Consider the following 18,924-nt stretch of genomic DNA (forward strand, 5'->3'; position numbering starts at 1 on the left):
CAGCGGATTTGACAACCGACACCGGTAAAATTAAGTGTCTGTTGTCAGACCCGCTGACAGCTGCCGCTTCCGCCAATAAGGAGGCGCTAGGGATGCACTAGTGTCCCTAGTGCCTCCTTATTAGTGTCTGCACTAATTTAAATACTGAATCGCGTGCCCAGGAGAGGTGCTTGGGCGCGCGTCTGGAGAGCGGGTGCTTGCCTCAGAGCGCCGGCTCTCCCGCGGAGTTTATTGAATCAGGCTGAGAGTGCCTAAAATATGAAAGCCATGTATAGGAGAGGACACATAGACCTTTCCGGATGAATATATTTGACCACACTGTTCTTTGCCAAACCAAAATACAGCCAACACATATTTCTTTTCAGGAATTCCTAAATTCACCTCAAATATGTCTGCTCAAATAGAAAAGTTACACATCACAGAGGCTCTTCAAGTATTATAGAAGGCTCAGAGGTTTCATAGTGGCATGTAAATACCTTTTCTGTGTACATTTATACACAGTGGTCGGGGGCAATTTTCAAAAGGTCATGTACATGCATAAGAACAGAGTTTATGGATATAAATCCTTTTGATAATTACTCCTAAGTGTCATTTGAATGTGCACATAACATTTTTAACGATTTTATGCTAAACATATTTTAGGAATAATTATACAACTTGTTATGTATGGAGGATGTGGATTGAGCGTGCCTTCATACGATGCCAACCTGTGAAGTTTAGCTATCGTGTATGTGAGCCTTAAATGGCTTCTAAATCATTAGGCACCTCAATACTGGTTTTAAATTTATGGTTGTGTCCACGGGTTTGCGTGCTCTGCAAATTGTTTTCTAGATATTCAAGCCACCACTTGTATTATACTTGCGTGTGTGTAGTCAATCTTGTGCTGCCACTACACACACGCAAGTATAATACAAGTGGTGGCTTGAATATCTAGAAAACAATTTGCAGAGCACGCAAACCCGTGGACACAACCATAAATTTAAAACCAGTATTGAGGTGCCTAATGATTTAGAAGCCATTTAAGGCTCACATACACGATAGCTAAACTTCACAGGTTGGCATCGTATGAAGGCACGCTCAATCCACATCCTCCATACATAACAAGTTGTATAATTATTCTTATTTTGTATCTTGTTATTATAGTTTGGGTATAGCACTTGAGTAATGTAAACATATTTTAGGGGCATAGGCCCTACATCTTTGAAAACGTACTCTTATACTTTACAAATAGGAAACTAAAAGGTAGATTTTTAAACCTGCGCGGGTATCCATGTGCGAGCGGTTCCCAGCACGCGCACATGGACGCATCAATTTTATTACATGCGAGCAAATTACAAAATCCGCTACCCATGCACACATGCACGCACGGTTTTATATCGGTGCGTGCGTAAGTGGGGGGGAGGGGGATTTAGTAGATGTACACAGCGATGGACTAGGCCTTTTCCCCAGTTCCCTCCCAGTCCGCTCTCCGTGCAGAAGCAGGTTGTGCGGGCAGGTGCGATTCCAGAGCGCGCTCCACTCAAAACCCGCCCCCAGCCCGCTTCTTTTCAAAAAATCCTTTCTTCTGCATGCTGAGAGATAAGTACATGGCTGCGGGTGTTAGAAAATTCGCGCAGTGCGTGCGCATCCCGACCACGCACATATCTCATGGTTTTCACGCATGCAGGGCTTTTAAAATTAGCCCTTAAGGTTTTAATGCATAGTGTAATAACAAATTGGTACCTAGAAGGAGGAAAATATTATGCTCTTCTCTTTTTTTTTGTGGGGGGATTTAGGATGGGGATAGATTAGTGTTATAGTGATGGAGCTTCCTGCATTTTTTTATAGATTTCAATGGGTCAGATGCTGCAAGACTTTGGAAAGTTCCTGGGGATGTTCCTTCTGGTATTGTTCTCATTCACCATTGGATTGACCCAGCTGTATGACAAAGGATTTACTATCCAGGAACCCAAGGACTGCGAAGGAATCTTCTGTGAAACGCAAAGCAATGACACATTTCATTCGTAAGTTTGAGCACATTTTCATTATATAAACAGTAGTAAAGGAACTACTTAAGTAATTTTCTGTTTACATTATTAATCTCTGTTTCCCTATACGTACCCGGATCAGTCCAGACCATGGGTTGAACCTCCTATCCAGCAGGTGGAGACAGACCAAAACTGAAAGGGTATCCTATATGAGGACAGAGCCTACCCTGTAACCCTTCAGTATTTGTCTCCAGCAGGTGGAACAGCTCACCCTGTGGTTCTCTGTTAACTTACCGTGTTTGGATCAAGCAAGTATTTCTGAGTTATTAATTAAAAAAAAAAAAAAAAAGAAACAGTTTTTCTTGGTTTGTGTGAACTCTGTGGATCCTATTTACAGGAGACAGTCCCTGTCTCCTTACTCTTGCAGGGGCCTAGGGGGGCTTGGCCCCTTGTTTTATATAGCCTAGGCTCCCTTTTCCCGGTGGTCCTCGACTACAGGGGTGAAAATTGGTGGTGCCACTCACTCCCCCTGTTCAGCTTTTCTCTCTCTCTCTCTCTCCTATACTGCTTTCCTTTCACTGGGATCCATTGATTCTGTAGCTGCTGACAGGGGCCGTTTTTGTCCCTTCTTGGAGTTTAAAAAAAAAAAAAGATTTTAAATAAGAGGAGTCTCAGACAGGATCAAGAGAGAGCTCCTGCCTTCCCTATTTACTCTTGCAGCTCTAGAGAGAGAATTGTGAGCGTGCACAGTTCATTCTGTGCCTCCGCTCCCTCAGCACCGGCAGCTCAGCTCATTTCTAGTGCTGCCTCTCCCCCACCTAGCAGCCATGCCACAATCTCCTCTATGCTTAGCTTGTGGGGATTCCTCGATCCGGCTTTCGCGGGAGGGACTCTGCTCTCGCTGCTTACCGGGGGAGGGGGGGGGGAGGTTCCTCCGAGTCCCCGATGCCCTCAGGGACCCAGGCTAGGCCTCCAAAGCGATTACCCCCACCATTCCCGGGCCGTCAAACAGTGGGAACGGTGGCCATTTTGGGTTTTTCTCCAGCTTCTTTCTTGGAGCTCCCTGAAGCTCCGGACCTGATTTTTTTCAATGCCTCCCCCCCCCCGATTTGAGCCCCGCACACTCTTCTCTTCCAGATCCAGACCCCCCCACTCCCACCCCCCCCCCCCCCCGGGGGTATTAGGACCCGTTTTTCCACTGAATTTGTGCTTTTGCTGCACAAATCCTACTTAGCAAGTTTGCAGGAGGAAACGGCCCCTCCTCCGGCCCTCCCTCCGGCCCCCCCCTCCGGCTAAGGTCCCTCGGCTCTCTGTCCCTCCCTCCCCTGCGGTTCCTGACGGGCAGGGGGCGATCCAGGTCCGTGTGGTTCTGGGGTTCCCCCCCCCACCGTCTCTTCCACCGGACCCTCCCGCCCCCTGCCTGCCCAGGATCCGGACCAGGACCCAGATTCAGCTGACGCCCCCCCCCCCCCCCCCGGAGGGGGATGACCCCCAGTTCCTCCGTCTTTGCCGCAGGGAGGAATTTGAGCCTCTTCTCCCCTTCATCTCCCAGGAATTGGGGATTGACTGTACCCCGGTGGATGAGTTTTCGACAGCAATGCCAGCTTCTTCGGACCCCGAGGCGGGCCTCCGCGTCGGGAGGGCCATGGAAAAGCTTTATCCCCTTCCGGAGGAGTGTTTAGAGTTATTGAAAATGCTTAAGGTGGACTCTTCTGAGACAGTGGTCACTAAGCATACTACCATCCCGGTAGTGGGGGCTACGGCCTTGAGGGACGTCCAAGATCGTAAGCTGGAAATCTATCTCAAGCGCATTTTTGAAATCCTGGCCTTGGGTGTTTGGGCGTCCATCTGCAGCAGTCTCATGCAGTGGGCAAGCCCTTAGGTGGGTCCAACAATTACTCAGCACCCAAGACCTCCCGTCTGCAGAGGCAGAGCAGGCTGACAGGTTGGAAGGCGCCATAGCTTATGGGGTGGATGCCCTATACGACTTGTTCCGGGTGCAGGCGAAGGCAATGGCTTCGGCGGTCTCGGCCAGAAGGCTCCTTTGGCTCCGACACTGGGCGGCTGATTCGTCTTCTAAGTCATAGCTGGGAACTCTCCCTTTTAAAGGTAAGTTGCTCTTTGGCGAAGATCTGGACCAGCTTATTAAATCCTTGGGGGAGATCAACGTCCATAAGTTGCCTGAGGACCACCCGAAATAGGCTAGATCCTTCTTCCTTACTCGTACCCGCTTCCGGCGCCAATGCCGATATAACCCAAGAGCTAGGGGCGCCTTCTCTAGGGGAAATTCTTGGCCCTAGTCCTTTCGAGGCCATCGGCCCTTTCGAGAAGTCACTACCCACCGTCCTGCGCCCAAGCCCACCTCCCAATGAGAATCCGCCGGCCCATCACTCCGTTCCCAACTTAGGTGGTCATTTGTCTCTGTTCGTGGAGGAATGGGCCAAGATCACGTTGGACCAGTGGGTCCTCGAAACAATAGACAAAGGCTACGCTTTAGAGTTTGCTCGCGACATCTCGGACTTGTACATGGTTTCTCCGTGCGGCTACCGGAGGTGGGCCATGGTGACTCAGACTTTTATCAGACTCCAGAGGCTGGGGGCCATCTGCCCGGTTCCGGTGGCGGAGTGCGGCGCCGGCCAATACTCTATCTGCTTCGTGGTCCCGAAGAAGAACGACTCCTTACGTCCCATCCTGGATCTCAAGAGGGTCAACCAGGCCCTCAAGGTGCCCCATTTCTGGATGGAAACCCTTCGGGTGGTGATAGCGGCGGTCCATCCTGGGGAAATTTTGGCCTCACTCGATCTGACAGAGGCCTACCTGCATATACCGATCTGTCCTGAACATCAGAAGTTTCTCAGGTTCCACATCTTGGGTCAGCACTTCCTGTTCAGGGCCCTGCCCTTCGGTCTCGCCACGGCACCACGCACGTTTACCAAGGTGATGGTGGTGGTGGCAGCAGCCCTTCGGAAGGACGGTGTTCTGGTCCACCTGTACTTGGACGATTGGTTAATCCGGGCCAAGTTGGAGACCCTATGCCACCAGGCGGTGGACCGTGTACTTGTTCTTCTCTTGTCCCTAGGATGGATAGTCAATTTTTCCAAGAGCATTCTCCATCCGACCCAGGTCTTGGAGTTCCTGGGGGCTCGCTTTGATACCCGCGTTGGCAAGGTTTTTCTACCGGACTCGGGAGCTTTCAAGTTGATGGATCAGCTACAGAGCTTCCTCTCCATGCCTCTCCCCACGGCGTGGAATTATCTGCAGGTCCTGGGGACCATGGCTTCCACGATCGACCTGGTCCCCTGGGCGTTTGCACATATGCGACCATTACAGAGAGCTTTGCTGGCCCATTGGCAGCCGGTATCGGAACAGTTTCAGATGCAGCTCCCGCTTTCAGACTGTACTATCAGCGAATTACAATAGTGGCTTTCTCTCAAGCACCTCTTCCGTGGAATGTCCCTTCGGACCCTGCAGTGGACGGTAGTCACGACGGATGCCAGCCTGTCTGGTTGGGGAGCGGTTTGCCAGTCTCAGACCACGCAAGGGAACTGGTCCCCAACCCAGTCTCGCTGGCACATCAACCACCTGGAGACCCGGGCGGTTCGTCTAGCACTCAAGGAATTTCTCCCACTACTTCGGCGACGGGCGGTCCGGGTGTTCTCGGACAATTCAACCACCATGGCATCCATCAATCACCAAGGGGGCACCAGGAGCCGACTGGTGGCCCTCGAGGCAAGTTGCCTTCGCGCGTGGGCGGAGTGGCACCTGGACTGCCTTGCAGCTTCTCACATAGCAAGCAATGACAATGTGCAAGCCGACTTCTTAATTCGTCAGCATCTGGATCCAGGCGAGTGGGAGTTTTCCAACGATGCCATGACGCTAATCATCGACAGGTGGGGTCCCCTGCACCTGGACTTGATGGCAACTCTGAACAATGCCAAGGCTCCCCGGTTCTTCAGCCACTGGCGGGAACACTGCTCAGAAGGGGTGGATGCCCTAGCCCTTCCATGGCCACGCGACTGGTTTAAGGAAGTGATCTGTATTACCCTTCCCCCCTCCATTCCCTACCTCTCCCCCCCCCTTCTCACCTCACCCCTTCCCTGAACTATTGTTATTTTATATTATTCCCTATAATTGTACATTTTGTATATACCTGCTATCTTCGCTTACAATAATTCACTAATCTAATTTTATTCTTCTGTCACTTCTCCCCCCCTTTTTTCTCTTCTTTTACCATCTTGTAATCATGTTATTCTAATTTTAGTTTAATGTTTTACTTCCCCTACCTTTCCTCATGCTCTAGTTATTATGTTCCAATATTTTTTAACTGTATTATGTTAAACTTGTTCGATGTAAAGCGCCGCCACTGGCACTAGTTTCTTGTTACGCTGTGAACCGATGTGATATCTTTGATGAATGTCGGTATATAAAACCGTTAAATAAATAAAAATAAAATTAAAAAAAAATAAATCTCGTCGGCTTACATCTGTCTGGGATGTCCGATCCCGGAGGGCCTTAAGGCTCATTCCCTGCATTCTCAGGCGGCTTCTTGGGCGGAGAGCCAGTCGGCCTCCCCGCAGGAGATATGAAGGGCAGCTACTTGGAAGTCCCTGCGTACATTTGCTCGACATTACCACCTTGATGTTCAGGCGCCAGTTTTTGGTTCCTTTGGGCGGCAGGTGCTTCGAGCGGGCCTGTCAAGGTCCCAACCTATCTAGGGAAGCTTTGGTACATCCCATGGTCTGGACTGATCCGGGTACGTACAGGGAAAGGAAAATTAGTTCTTACCTGTTAATTTTCGTTCCTGTAGTACCACGGATCAGTCCAGACGCCCTTCCCTTTCTATCTTCCTGTCTGCTCGAAGATCCTTATTCTATGTGTTCCTTCATAGGAGGCACCAGAAGCATCCATGTGATGATTGTGGGCATTCATGCAAGAGTGTCCATGCACGGAGTTCATTCATTCATCCACTGTTTTCTCTTGTTGAAAATTTTCAGAGTTCTCTTGTTTGTTCGAGTTCTGTTACTTGCTTGTTCCATGGTGTTTATCTTCTCTGCTTTGACAATGGTTATACTGAAGGGCTACAGGGTAGGCTCTGTCCTCATATAGGATACCCTTTCAGTTTTGGTCTGTCTCCACCTGCTGGACAGGAGGCTCAACCCATGGTCTGGACTTATCCGTGGTTCTACAGGAGCGAAAATTAACAGGTAAGAACTAATTTTCCTTTACCTCTCTTCAGTGGTCACTTGTGTACTAGATAGTAGTCCCAGATAACTCTGGCACAAAGGGAAATAAATAGTATAAAGATGTTATATATTTTCAATAAGAATTAGCCTGAAAGTAGACCATTCAAAACAGTGATTGCAAGTATTATAGTAAACTGGGAATAACATTTACATTTATTTTAAATGATTATTTTTGAATGGATATGCATAAGTTTATGCAGTCTGTTTTTATGTTTTGTCTTCTTTTTCCAGGTTTATTGGTACATGTTATGCTCTCTTCTGGTACATATTCTCCCTTGCACATGTTGCACTGTTTGTCACCAGGATCAGCTATGGTGAAGAACTGCAGTCCTTTGTGGGAGCATTTATTGTTGGCACATATAACGTTGTGGTCGTGATTGTTCTCACTAAGTTACTGGTAGCAATGTTACATAAAAGTTTTCAGCTGATCGCTGTAAGTGGTTTTCCAGATTATCCTAAGAATCTCTGTTGTGTATGAATAATTTAAATAATTCAAATACTTTAGAATTAAGATCTTTGTTGGATTTTTTTCTTTTGGTCACATTTAACATGCATGCTTTTGTTACAACTAGAAAAGTAGATGGTGAAATAATGAGATAAATGGGGCTGATGTAATAAAACCTATGCTAAAATTGGATTTAAATGTTAGCATAGGTTGTACTTAACACATGCATTAAAAACAGGGGTCCCCACAGAATGCATTAAGCTAAGGGGATGCAAATCGAGCAGAAGTAAAAAAAAAAAAAAAAGCTCGCTAAATGAAGAAAATGCGCTAAAATGTTAGCTTGAAAATTACACTAATGCAGAAAAGTGCTTTAAAACAGCAGTAAGGAGGTACGTGCTTGAAGTTGGAAGGAGATTGGTACTATGTATTCCAATTTGGGCACAATCTCACATGCAAGGCTATTTGGGCAAGGCATGCCAAGGGAAATCAAAGATAAGTTCTCTAGGGAAGGCACCTATAGCAGAAGAATATGCACTTTTGTGCTGTGTAACCCTAATGGCTATAGTTGCCCATTCCAGAGAGCTTGCCCTTTGATTTAATTTGGCATGCCTTGGTCAAATGGTCTTGCATGCGAGATTGTGCCCAAGTGGGGTGCCCAGTGCCAGTCTTACATGCAAAGCCGTTTTGGTCACAATTCTTCCAACTTCAAGCACTTACCTTCTTACTTGTGTGTTTTATTAACTCCTTGGTCTGAGGTAGAGTAAACTTTAACTCACATTTCTGATGGCCATGACAGTCTATTGCTGTGCCCATGTGGTAGTGTCTAGCTGTTTGTACCATACTGGGCACAACAATAGAATAGCTTCAGCCACAGAAATGTGAATTTATTCCACTTCGGACCAAAAAAGAGTTACATTTCCAGAATAAGCTCTCTGGGGCAGGCACTTTCAGTTGAATAGTATGCATTTGGTGGTGTTCATCCTGACTTTGGCATACTGTTCAGCTGTAGTTGCCCTCCCTAGAGAGCTTTCGCATTGTTCATCTATACAGCTTCCAGCCTCAGAAAATTTATGTTGGAAATTTAAGACTTTCCTAGGTCTGAGGTGCAGCACCAACCTGGGCACAACCATAAACATTGGCCACCAGAAATGTGAGTACTCCACCTCATACCTAGGAGTTAAATTTCCAATATAAGCTCTCTGAGGAAGGCACTAGTCACAGGTTTTCTTTATCAACAGCTGGACAATACACACACGAATGTCGATTTTAAAAGCATTGCTCTTGCTAAAATGCTCACATACATGCATTTGTGGGCCGTGCGTGAGCAACACAGATTTTAAAAGCCATGATTTATACATGTATATGCATGTGCGTGAGAAAAAAATAAGGGGGCAGAAAAGGGATGAGTCCAGTTGTTAAGTGTGTAACTCTGTATTTAAAACCGGAGGTTGCAATGTACGGTGGCTTGTTAGCTATGTAACTTTACTGCTGCTCCTGATAATTAAGTCTGTGGATCTCCCATTATACTATAGGCTTACACGATAGGGTGAGGTGTCTGGGTAAACTGGGTGTGTAGGATGAAGAACCAGAGGTGTCTGGATTACCTCGAGATTGACTATGGACTAATTGTAAAAACTGGGAATGTTCCTCGTGTGAGCATGTTTTAAAATCCACTTACATAGCATGTTAAAGCCAGCAAAGTCCTATGGAAGATACACAAAGTAGGTTTGCTTGAGTAACTTCTTAAAATTAGCAGCATACTTACGAGTGGTAGGCGTATTTGAAATCATATGCGTGCAAGTGTGTACTTGATTTAAAATTCTAGCATATCTCTGCTCGTGCACCAATATGTATGTGTTGGGGTACATATGCGCTCGTTTTAAAATAAGCCTGTTAGTGCTTTAGGGAGGTAATTTAAAAGTTACATGTGTAACTGTAACATACAATTGTAGCAATTTTAAAAAGCCATTTATGTGCATAAAATGCATTTATACAGGTAAAACTGAATTTTAAGGGGCAGATTTTCAAAGCCTACGCATGCCGAACCTATTTTGCATAGGCCCGGTGATGCGCGCAAGTCCCTGGTCTTGAAAAAAAGGGCGGGGCAGGGCAGTCCGGGGGTGGGCATGGCCAGAGGCCTCTCCACTGCTGCTGGGCCCGGCGCGCGCAACCTACGCCTGCCCGGAAGCAGGCGCAACTAACGAAATAAAGGTGGGTGGGGGGATTTAGGTAGGGCTGGGGGGCAGGTTAGATAGGGGAAGGGAGGGGGAAGGTGGGGGGGGGGCCGAAGGAAAAGTTCCCTCCGAGGCCGCTCCGATTTTGGAGCGGCCTCGGAGGGAATGGGGAAAGCCATCGGGGCTCCCCTAGGGCTTGGCGTGTGCAAGGTGCACTAGTGTGCAACCCCTTGCGCGCACCGACCCCGGATTTTATAACATGCGTGCAGCTGCGCACGCATGTTATAAAAGTGTATAAATGCTTTTAAAAGTGTATAAATGCTTTTTAAAATCAGGCCAAAAGTGTGTACTGTTCAGCTATTGGTACCCATCCAAACAGTCTATGCTTTGTTCATCTAGCTGTAGATGCTTTCCCCAGAAAGCTTATATTTTCTTTTATTTATTTTTTGAGGCCCATATTCAAAAGCCATTTAGACGGATAATTAAAAAATTATCCATCTGAATGGCAAAATAGGCACATGTAGCCACTTAAATTATAGCCGGATAACGAAAGAGCATTCCAGGAATGTTCTAGTGAGGAGTTGTGTTATCCAGCTAACCTAGCTGAATATCACATATATCCGGCTAACAGGCTGATGCGATAAACTGCATGCAAAAAAATGTGTGGCCAAACTGGGTGTCCATTTTTTACCACGCACATATTCACCTCTCTTGACTGCCGTCAAGACCTTTTTTTTTTTCCTTTTTTCTGCTTTCTGTGCAGTATTTTCTGCTTCTCTATGCAGGTTTTGGGGGTAGCTGAAGACTTAATGCCAGCTCCTGGGCTGTCATTAATTTTTGAAGGTTAAAATGTGAGCGTCAGGCGCACTATTATTTTTTACATCAGGGATACTAGCTAATAACCTTATCAACATGACATTTACATGTGATGAGTGCTATTAGCTATGCGCTGGTTTGGATGCGCTGATCCCCTTACTGCATTGGGTAATGGACATGCGTGCAACTGTGAGTTAACCTGTGCGCTAGCCAGAGCACACAAAAATTAATTAATTTATTTATGTATGTATTTATTTATCAACTTTTCTATACCGTCGTTCAGACATGCCATCACAACGGTTTACAAATTAAAAGTAAAATACAGGATTACATAAAATTAAAGAAGTCAGTCTTAATAAGAATAAATAAGAGGATAAAAGGTACAAAAAACTCAAGCATAAAGCACATTAGTAACATTTAAAATGTAGTGTTAATAAATAAAGGATAAAATACCAAGATTCTAGCGTAAAAGCACATAAAAGTAAAATAGAATAAAATAAACAGAAAATGGTTGTGAAAGGATCAAAGAAAAGAAAACGATAGGTGTTTTTTGGGCTACCTCCTTTCACATTCCTTGTAACCTATGCTAGATAACCATGTTTTTAAGTTTCTTTTAAAAATTTTAAAATCTGATTACAATCTTATCTCAGTGGGTAACGCATTCCATATCTTTGGACCGGCTAATGAAATGGCTTTTTCTCTAACTTGACTTAACCTGGCAGAATTTACAGATGGGATATAAAAGGCCTTTATTTGCTGATCTGAGGTTTCTTTGTGGTGTGTGTAGCCGGATAGCCGCCTTTAACCAGTCTCTTTGGTCTCCATAAATTACTTTGTATAGAGTACACTGCACTTTGAATTGAATGCGATATTCAATTGGGAGCCAATATAGGGAGATTAAAATTGGAGTTATATGGTCCCTTGGCCTGAGAGTTAGCTGGATAACTTTAGACCTGCTTCCGAGTAGGTTAGCACTGAAAAACTCATACTAAAACATGAGTAAAAACCCATGGTAGGCTTAGTGTGGCTTATTACATCAGCCTCAAAATTCTTTGTTGTAAAAATATAAATGTCTGTTTTCATTGTTTATTTAGCAAAGCAGACTTACATTTATAGTAAATCCTTTGCATGCCAAAGAGTGATAGTACTGTAGTAAAATATTGGGGGTAGATCATTAAAGATAACCATCTAGATGATTTAGCCAGCTAACATACAAGAGATATTCAGCAGCATAATAAGCTGTTGAATATCCCTGTAAAAATTCATTAGCTGGAAAAGTCTTTCTGACTAACTTTAGACCTGCTACTGTGCAGGTCTAACTTATCCAGCTAAGTTAACTGGATAAATAGCATTCTCACAGGACAAGCAGGATGGTAGTCCTCACGTATGGGTGACATCATCTGGATGGAGCCCAATCCGGATCACTTTTGTCAGAGTTTCCAGAACTTTGACTGGCACCTACTGGGCATGCCCAGCATAGCACCAACCCTGCAGCCTACAGGGGTCCCCCTTCAGTCTTCTTTTTTCCACGCAGCAGGAGCCACGCGGGTTAAGGAGCTCTTCATAGATTCTTGACAGGACTTTTTCCTCATGGAACTTCATCAATATTTTCAAAAAAGGGGTCCCCTTATCGATATCTTTGCTCCGCGGTCGAACGGTAAGTTTTTTACCTGCTTGCGGTCGATTCCCGTTGAGTTTTTCCTCACGGCCTACCGGCCATTGACTGCACCGTGGTTAAATTTTGTGGAGGCCATGGCATCGAGTTTTCATTGGTGCCCTGACTGCACTCGAACGATGTCCATCACTGACCCTCACACGGTCTGTGTGATGTGTTTGGGGTCCGACCACGATGTCCTTACTTGCACTAAATGTGTCCAAATGACACCAAAGGGTCGCAAGGCTTGGCTGGAGAAGATGGGACTTCTCTTTCGGCCAAAACCCCCGACTCCATCGATAGCTTCGACGTCGTCTGAACCAGTGCCGTCTTCTTTGCGCCAGCACTGGGAAACCGCTGCTGCCCGACCGACTTCAACGACTCCGCGGGTGTCGACCCCCTCTGTTCCTCCTCAGGAGAAAGACCGAGGAGAACATCGAGAAAAACATTGACACCGCCATCGAAAAGCTCAGGCTACCGATACAGGCAAGCCCTCGGCATCGACGTCATTTGAACCACCAACAAAGAAGTTCTGAAAAAGAAAAGGCCCCATCCTCTTCTGTCTCTGGGTCACCGAGGCGTTTTCCACCTGGACAGGTGCCAGGATCCGTGATTCCACCTTCACCGGTGGACCCTCCGACTATGCCAGTGCTGCCTCCTACTCTGGAACCGAGTATCCATGCCCCAGGTTTCCGTGAGGAATTGGATCAGATTATCCAAGAGGCCATCGGTAAAGCACTCCAGGGGTTCAAACCTCCATCGATGCTGGTGCAGGTTCCAGCTCCAGCCACCGATCCAATGCCCATAGTGTTGCACCGCTATTGGCAAGAATGGATAAGTTAATAGGTGCCCTTCCACCAGTGCATCCGAGGGAACCGATGGCTCCGATTCCTTCCTCACCGATACCCTTGTCATCGGAAGAAGAAGAAGAATAACCGATCTCCATTCTACCCTCCGGAGTGCTACCACCGACATATCCATCGATGTCACCGATTCCATTGATGCCCCCATCGATGCCTTCGATACCTCCATCGATGCCTTCGATTCCACCTTCAAGGGTGTCGATGCCTACGCCCGGAGCTTCTGGAATAACACTGTTACTCCCTTCTGATGAACATATGGGAGCTGATGATGAGCCATACAATCCCTGGACCGATGATTCGTCCCAGGATTCAGATGATTTGCCTTCACAACCCTCTCCTCCTGATGAAAGGAAGCGTTCTCCTCCAGAGGACTTGTCCTTTATCCCTTTATCAACTTTGTTAAAGAAATGTCTGAAACAGTTCCATTCCAGCTTCAGACTGAAGAGGACTCTAGGCATCAGATGTTACAACTTCTACAGTATCTTGGTGCTCCTAAGGAGAAATTGGGAGCACCCAGGCTCTGTGGCACCCTGTCAACCGTAAAGAAGATGGCACCTATCTAGTTTAGCCAGCCCCTGGCTTCCAGAGAGCTCAACTAGATCATCATTCAGTAGTTGTGGAGTCAGCCCAGAAGAGGGCATGACGCTCCAAACTCCACTCTTCCATTCCCTCAGGAAAGGAACAGAAAATTCTGGATGCGTTTGGAAGACGAGTATTTCATGTGTCAGTGCTCATTTCTCGCATTGCTTCCTATCAATTATACATGACCCAGTACAATAGGGCCCTGTTTACGAAGATTCAGGAATTTGCTGAAGCCTTGCCTCTGCAATTCCAGGACCAACTTCATGCCCTAGCACAAAAGGGTCTAGATGCTGCCAAACATGAAGTACGTTCAGCATATGACATCTTCGACACCGCCTCCAGAGTTTTGGCGGCAGGAATTAGTGCGAGAAGATGGGCCTGGCTAAAGTCTTCAGACCTCAGACCAGAAGCACAGGACAGGTTAGCTGACTTGCCCTGTGCTGGGGATAATCTTTTCGGAGAAAAGATTCAAGAAGCAGTGGCTCAGCTCAAGGACCACCAAGAAACTCTGTGCCAGCTCTCCTTACTGCCTTCTGATCTCTCTTCCTCCTCCAAACGATCTTTTAGAAGAGACTCCAAGAGACAATTCTACTGGCAAAGGAGATTCTATCCCCCGGCGTCCAGGGCTCGAGCTTCTAAGCCTTACCAAAAAGGCCAATCCAAGGAACCTCGAGTTCAGAAGTCACAGCCAGCCCCCCAGCTAGGTCCAGTGTCTGGCTTTTGACTCCTTCCTAGAGAGCAGTACCCAGCCTCTACTTCCGGCTATTCCCATCGGAGGCCGGTTGTGCCACTTCTCCAAACCATGGCACACAGTCACCACAGATCAGTGGGTACTCGCTGTAATAACCCAAGGTTACCACCTCAACTTTCTCTCTGTTCCACCGGATTCCCCACCTCGGCTGACGTGGGGAACATCTGACCATTCACTGCTCCTGGAGCAGGAGGTCTCCCTCCTCCTCCAGTCCCGAGCAATAGAACCAGTGCCCCTCCGCCAACAGGGGCAGGGTTTCTATTCCCAGTATTTCCTGATACCAAAAACGTCAGGTGGTGTTCGCCCAATACTGGACCTTCGCACCTTAAACAAATACCTACAAAGAGAAAAGTTCAAGATGGTGACCTTGGGTTCTCTTCTTCTCCTTCTCCAAAGGGAAGACTGGCTCTGCTCTCTAGATCTCCAGGATGCCTACACACACATTTCAATTACTCCATCACATCGCAGATTCCTGCGCTTCTTAGTAGGCCCAAAACACTTCCAGTATCGGGTATTACCATTCGGCCTAGCATCTGCCCCACGAGTCTTCACCAAGTGCCTCGTAGTGGTAGCTGCCTTTCTCAGGAGTCAAAGTGTCCATGTCTACCCCTATCTCGACGGTTGGTTGATCAGGGCTCCTACTCAGCAAGCTGCACTGACGTCTCTACATCTCACGTGCCATACCCTGATCTCCCTAGGGTTTCTCATAAACTATCCAAAATCCAGGCTAGTTCTCATCATCAGCTCCCATATGTTCATAGGTGCCGACTTGGACACTCTAAAAGTGAAAGCCTTCCTACCTCAGGATCGAGCTTTCACCCTCACTTCTCTGGCAAATAGACTGCAGTCTCGACAACACTCAACTGCACGTCACTTTCTGATCTTACTGGGTCATATGGCCTCCTCGGTGCATGTCACTCCCATGGCCCGCCTGGCCATGAGAGTAATGCAGTGGACTCTAAAATCGCAGTGGATTCAGTCTTCTCAGCCTGGTCCACCATTGTCCACATCACCAACCAGCTCCGCTTATCGCTGGTTTGGTGGATAAACCAATCCAATCTGCTTCAAGGCCTTCCATTTCAGGCTCCAGAACCTCAAATAACCTTGACAGCAGATGCCTCCAACCTCGGCTGGGGTGCACATGTTGCAAACCTGCAAACTCAGGGCATTTGGTCTCCAGAGGAAGCCAAACACCAAATCAATTTCCTGGAGCTTCGTGCAATCAGATATGCTCTCAGGGCTTTTCAGGATCACATAGAAACATAGAAGTGATGGCAGAAGAAGACCAAACTGCCCATCCAGTCTGCCCAGCAAGCTTTCAGACCTAATTGTTTTCATACTTATCTGTTACTCTGACCGCTGAAGTCAGGGCCCTTATTGGTAACTTTTTGGTTCCAATTCCCTTCCACCCCCACCACTGATGTAGAGAGCAGTGCTGGAGCTGCATCTAAGTGAAGTATCTAGTTAATTGGTTTGGGGTAGTAACCGCCATAATAAGCAAGCTACTTCCATGCTTGTTTACCCTGCCTGTGCAATTCAGTCCTTGTTGGTTGTCTGAATATAAATCCTCTTTACTTCATTCCCCCCTGCCGTTGAAGCAGTGAACTGCGCTTGATATGTATTCCTGATTCAAACAGTCACCAGGTGGCCATGTGGTACATCAACAACCAAGGGGGAACGGGCTCCTACCTCCTGTGTCAGGAAGCTTCACAGATATGGGCGGAAGCCCTTTCCCACTCAATGTACCTCAGGGCCACCTACTTGCCAGGAGTGGACAATGTGTTGGCAGACAAGCTGAGTCGCACTTTTCAACCGCACAAGTGGTCCCTCAACCCCACTGTAGCGGACTCCATATTCCAACGTTGGGGTTACCCTCACATAGACCTCTTTGTTTCAATTCACAACTGCAAAGTAGGGAACTTCTGCTCTCTCACTCGCAGCCAAGACCTTCAACCAAGAGACGCTTTCTCCCTCTCGTGGGCCAGCGGTCTCCTTTATGCGTACCCGCCACTTCCACTCATTTCGAAGACTCTCGTGAAGTTGCAAAGGGGCAAGGGACTAATGATTCTCATAGCCCCTCATTGGCCACGCCAGGTCTGGTTTCCAATTCTCCACGACCTATCAGTACATCGGAACATTCCTCTGGGTAAGGAGCCGCTTCTGATCACTCAGAACAACGGCTGCCTTCGTCACCCCAACCTCCAGGCCCTCTCCTTGGCTGCCTGGATGTTGAAAGGTTAATCCTTCAACCTCTTAACCTTTCAGAGCCGGTTTCCCGTGTCCTAGTAGCTTCACAAAAGCCTTCCACAAGGCAGTCTTATCGTTACAAATGGAACAGGTTTACGGTATGGTGTACTTCCATGTCCATCGATCCCTTCACTTGTTCCACACCAAAGTTTTTGGACTATCTCTGGCATTGTCAGTCAGGTCTCCAAACTTCTTCCATCAGGGTACATGCCAGTGCGGTAGCCGCCTTCATAAAGGAGTTGGGGATGTACCTATTTCAGTACAACCCCTTTTAACACGCTTTTTGAAGGGCTTGCTCCAATTAAACCTCCACTGTGCCCTCCGGGCCCCTTCATGGGACCTCAACTTGGTTTTGGGACGGCTCATGAAACCGCTGTTTGAGCCTCTCCAATCCTGCGATCTCCGCCATCTCACCTGGAAGGTGATTTTTCTTTTGGCGATCACATCTGCTCGCAGAGTTAGTGAGTTACAGGCCTTAGTTACCTATCCGTCTTACACTAAGCTTCTGCATGATAGGGTAGCACTCTGCACTCACCCTAAGGTAGTATCAGAGTTTCATATCAATCAATCCATTATACTACCCAGCTTCTTTCCCAGGCCCCACTCAAACCCAGGAGAACGGGCTCTGCATACCCTTGACTATAAAAGTGCTCTAGCATTTTATCTAGACCGTACAGCTGCCCACAAGAAATGCACTCAATTGTTTCCTTCAATCCCATCAAATTGGGCAAACCTGTGGGAAAGCAGACTCTCTCCTCCTGGTTAATGGACTGTATTTCCTTTTGTTACCAACAGGCAGGCATTCCGCTTCAAGACCGTGTTAAAGCACACTCTGTCAGGGCCATGGCAACATCAGTAGTGCACCAATGCTCGGTGTCACTTGCTGATGTCTATAAGGCTGCTACCTGGAGCTCTCTTCGCATTTTTGCAGCCCATTATTGTTTAGACAAGGCTGGCAGACAAGATTCCATCTTCGGCCAGTCTGTGCTACGCAACTTATTTGCAAACTGAGGTACCAACATCCTTCCGCCAACCCGGTCGGGTTCAGGATGCCCTCTACCAAATTCCACCCCAGTTCTTGTGCCTGTTGCACATCTTTGGATACATTTGGTGCATTGCTCGGGCATCCTCAGCTCGGTACTCACCCATATGTGAGGACTACCACCCTGCTTGTCCTGTGAGAAAGCAGAGTTGCTTACCTGTAACAGATGTTCTCACAGGACAGCAGGATGTTAGTCCTCACGAAACCCGCCCACCACCCCACGGAGTTGGGTTCGTTTATGTTTTCTTATTTCATTTTCCCATGTACTTTTTACTATAAGACGAATCTGAAAAGGGACCCCTGCTGGCTGCAGGGTTGGTGCTTTGCTGGGCAAGCCCAGTAGGTGCCAGTCAAAGTTCTGGAAACTTTGACAAAAGTGTTCCATGATTGGGCTCCATCCTGATGATGTCACCCATATGTGAGGACTAGCATCCTGCTGTCCTGTGAGAACACCTGTTACAGGTAAGCAACTCTGCTTTTTCCCAAAACACCCATTTCCTGCCCACCCCTTAGTCTGATAAATACTTATCCTGTTAGGACGTGACTGCTAAACGGAGCTGGATATTTAGCTTCTGCCGCGTAGCCAGATAAGTCTCCACTTATCTGACTAAGTGGCGCTGAATTTCGGCCTCCTAATTTGTTGCACAGTAGTTTTTTTTTCATCATCACTAATTCATTGTCTGCAAATTTTAATCTGTTCCTGGTACTCTAGAATCACGAGGACAAAGAATGGAAATTTGCCAGGGCCAAGCTGTGGCTGAGCTATTTTGATGACAAATGCACGCTTCCGCCACCTTTCAACATCATTCCTTCTCCCAAAACCATCTGCTATCTCTTCAACAGCATCAGGAAATGGATTTGCTCTCATACATCAAAGGGGAGGGTTAAGCGACAGAATAGCCTAAAGGTATGACTACTGGAAAATCACAACTGCACAGTCTAAAGCAGTGAAGCAGGCTGTGAGATCATTTAGAAAAGACTGAAAAATAAGCTCTATAGTTCAGAATGAGGTGATTATTTTGATGTAAGAGATTATTTCAAAGCTGAAAAAGCCTGATATTTTAATCTATGCAAAGTACAGCAATAAAGTGCCATAGAAGAATAATATCACCCACTAAAGAGAAAGCTGGTAAAAATATT

General features: G+C 47.0%; 1 protein-coding gene across 4 annotated transcripts in view; it reads left to right on the forward strand.

The window, feature by feature from the left end:
* TRPC1 (transient receptor potential cation channel subfamily C member 1) overlaps positions 1–18,924 on the forward strand; it is a 205,611-nt gene that overhangs the window by 154,218 nt on the left and 32,469 nt on the right. For 3 of the 4 annotated variants that reach the window (XM_029615475.1, XM_029615476.1, XM_029615477.1), the window contains exons 10-12: positions 1,828–2,003; positions 7,442–7,643; positions 18,497–18,691. In XM_029615475.1, the coding sequence (XP_029471335.1) occupies positions 1,828–2,003; positions 7,442–7,643; positions 18,497–18,691 (573 nt within the window). The remainder of the gene's footprint in view (positions 1–1,827; positions 2,004–7,441; positions 7,644–18,496; positions 18,692–18,924) is intronic. The other variant, XM_029615478.1, reaches the window with a different exon arrangement.

This window comes from Rhinatrema bivittatum, chromosome 9 (assembly GCF_901001135.1).
Source record: "Rhinatrema bivittatum chromosome 9, aRhiBiv1.1, whole genome shotgun sequence".
Lineage (NCBI taxonomy): Eukaryota > Metazoa > Chordata > Amphibia > Gymnophiona > Rhinatrematidae > Rhinatrema > Rhinatrema bivittatum.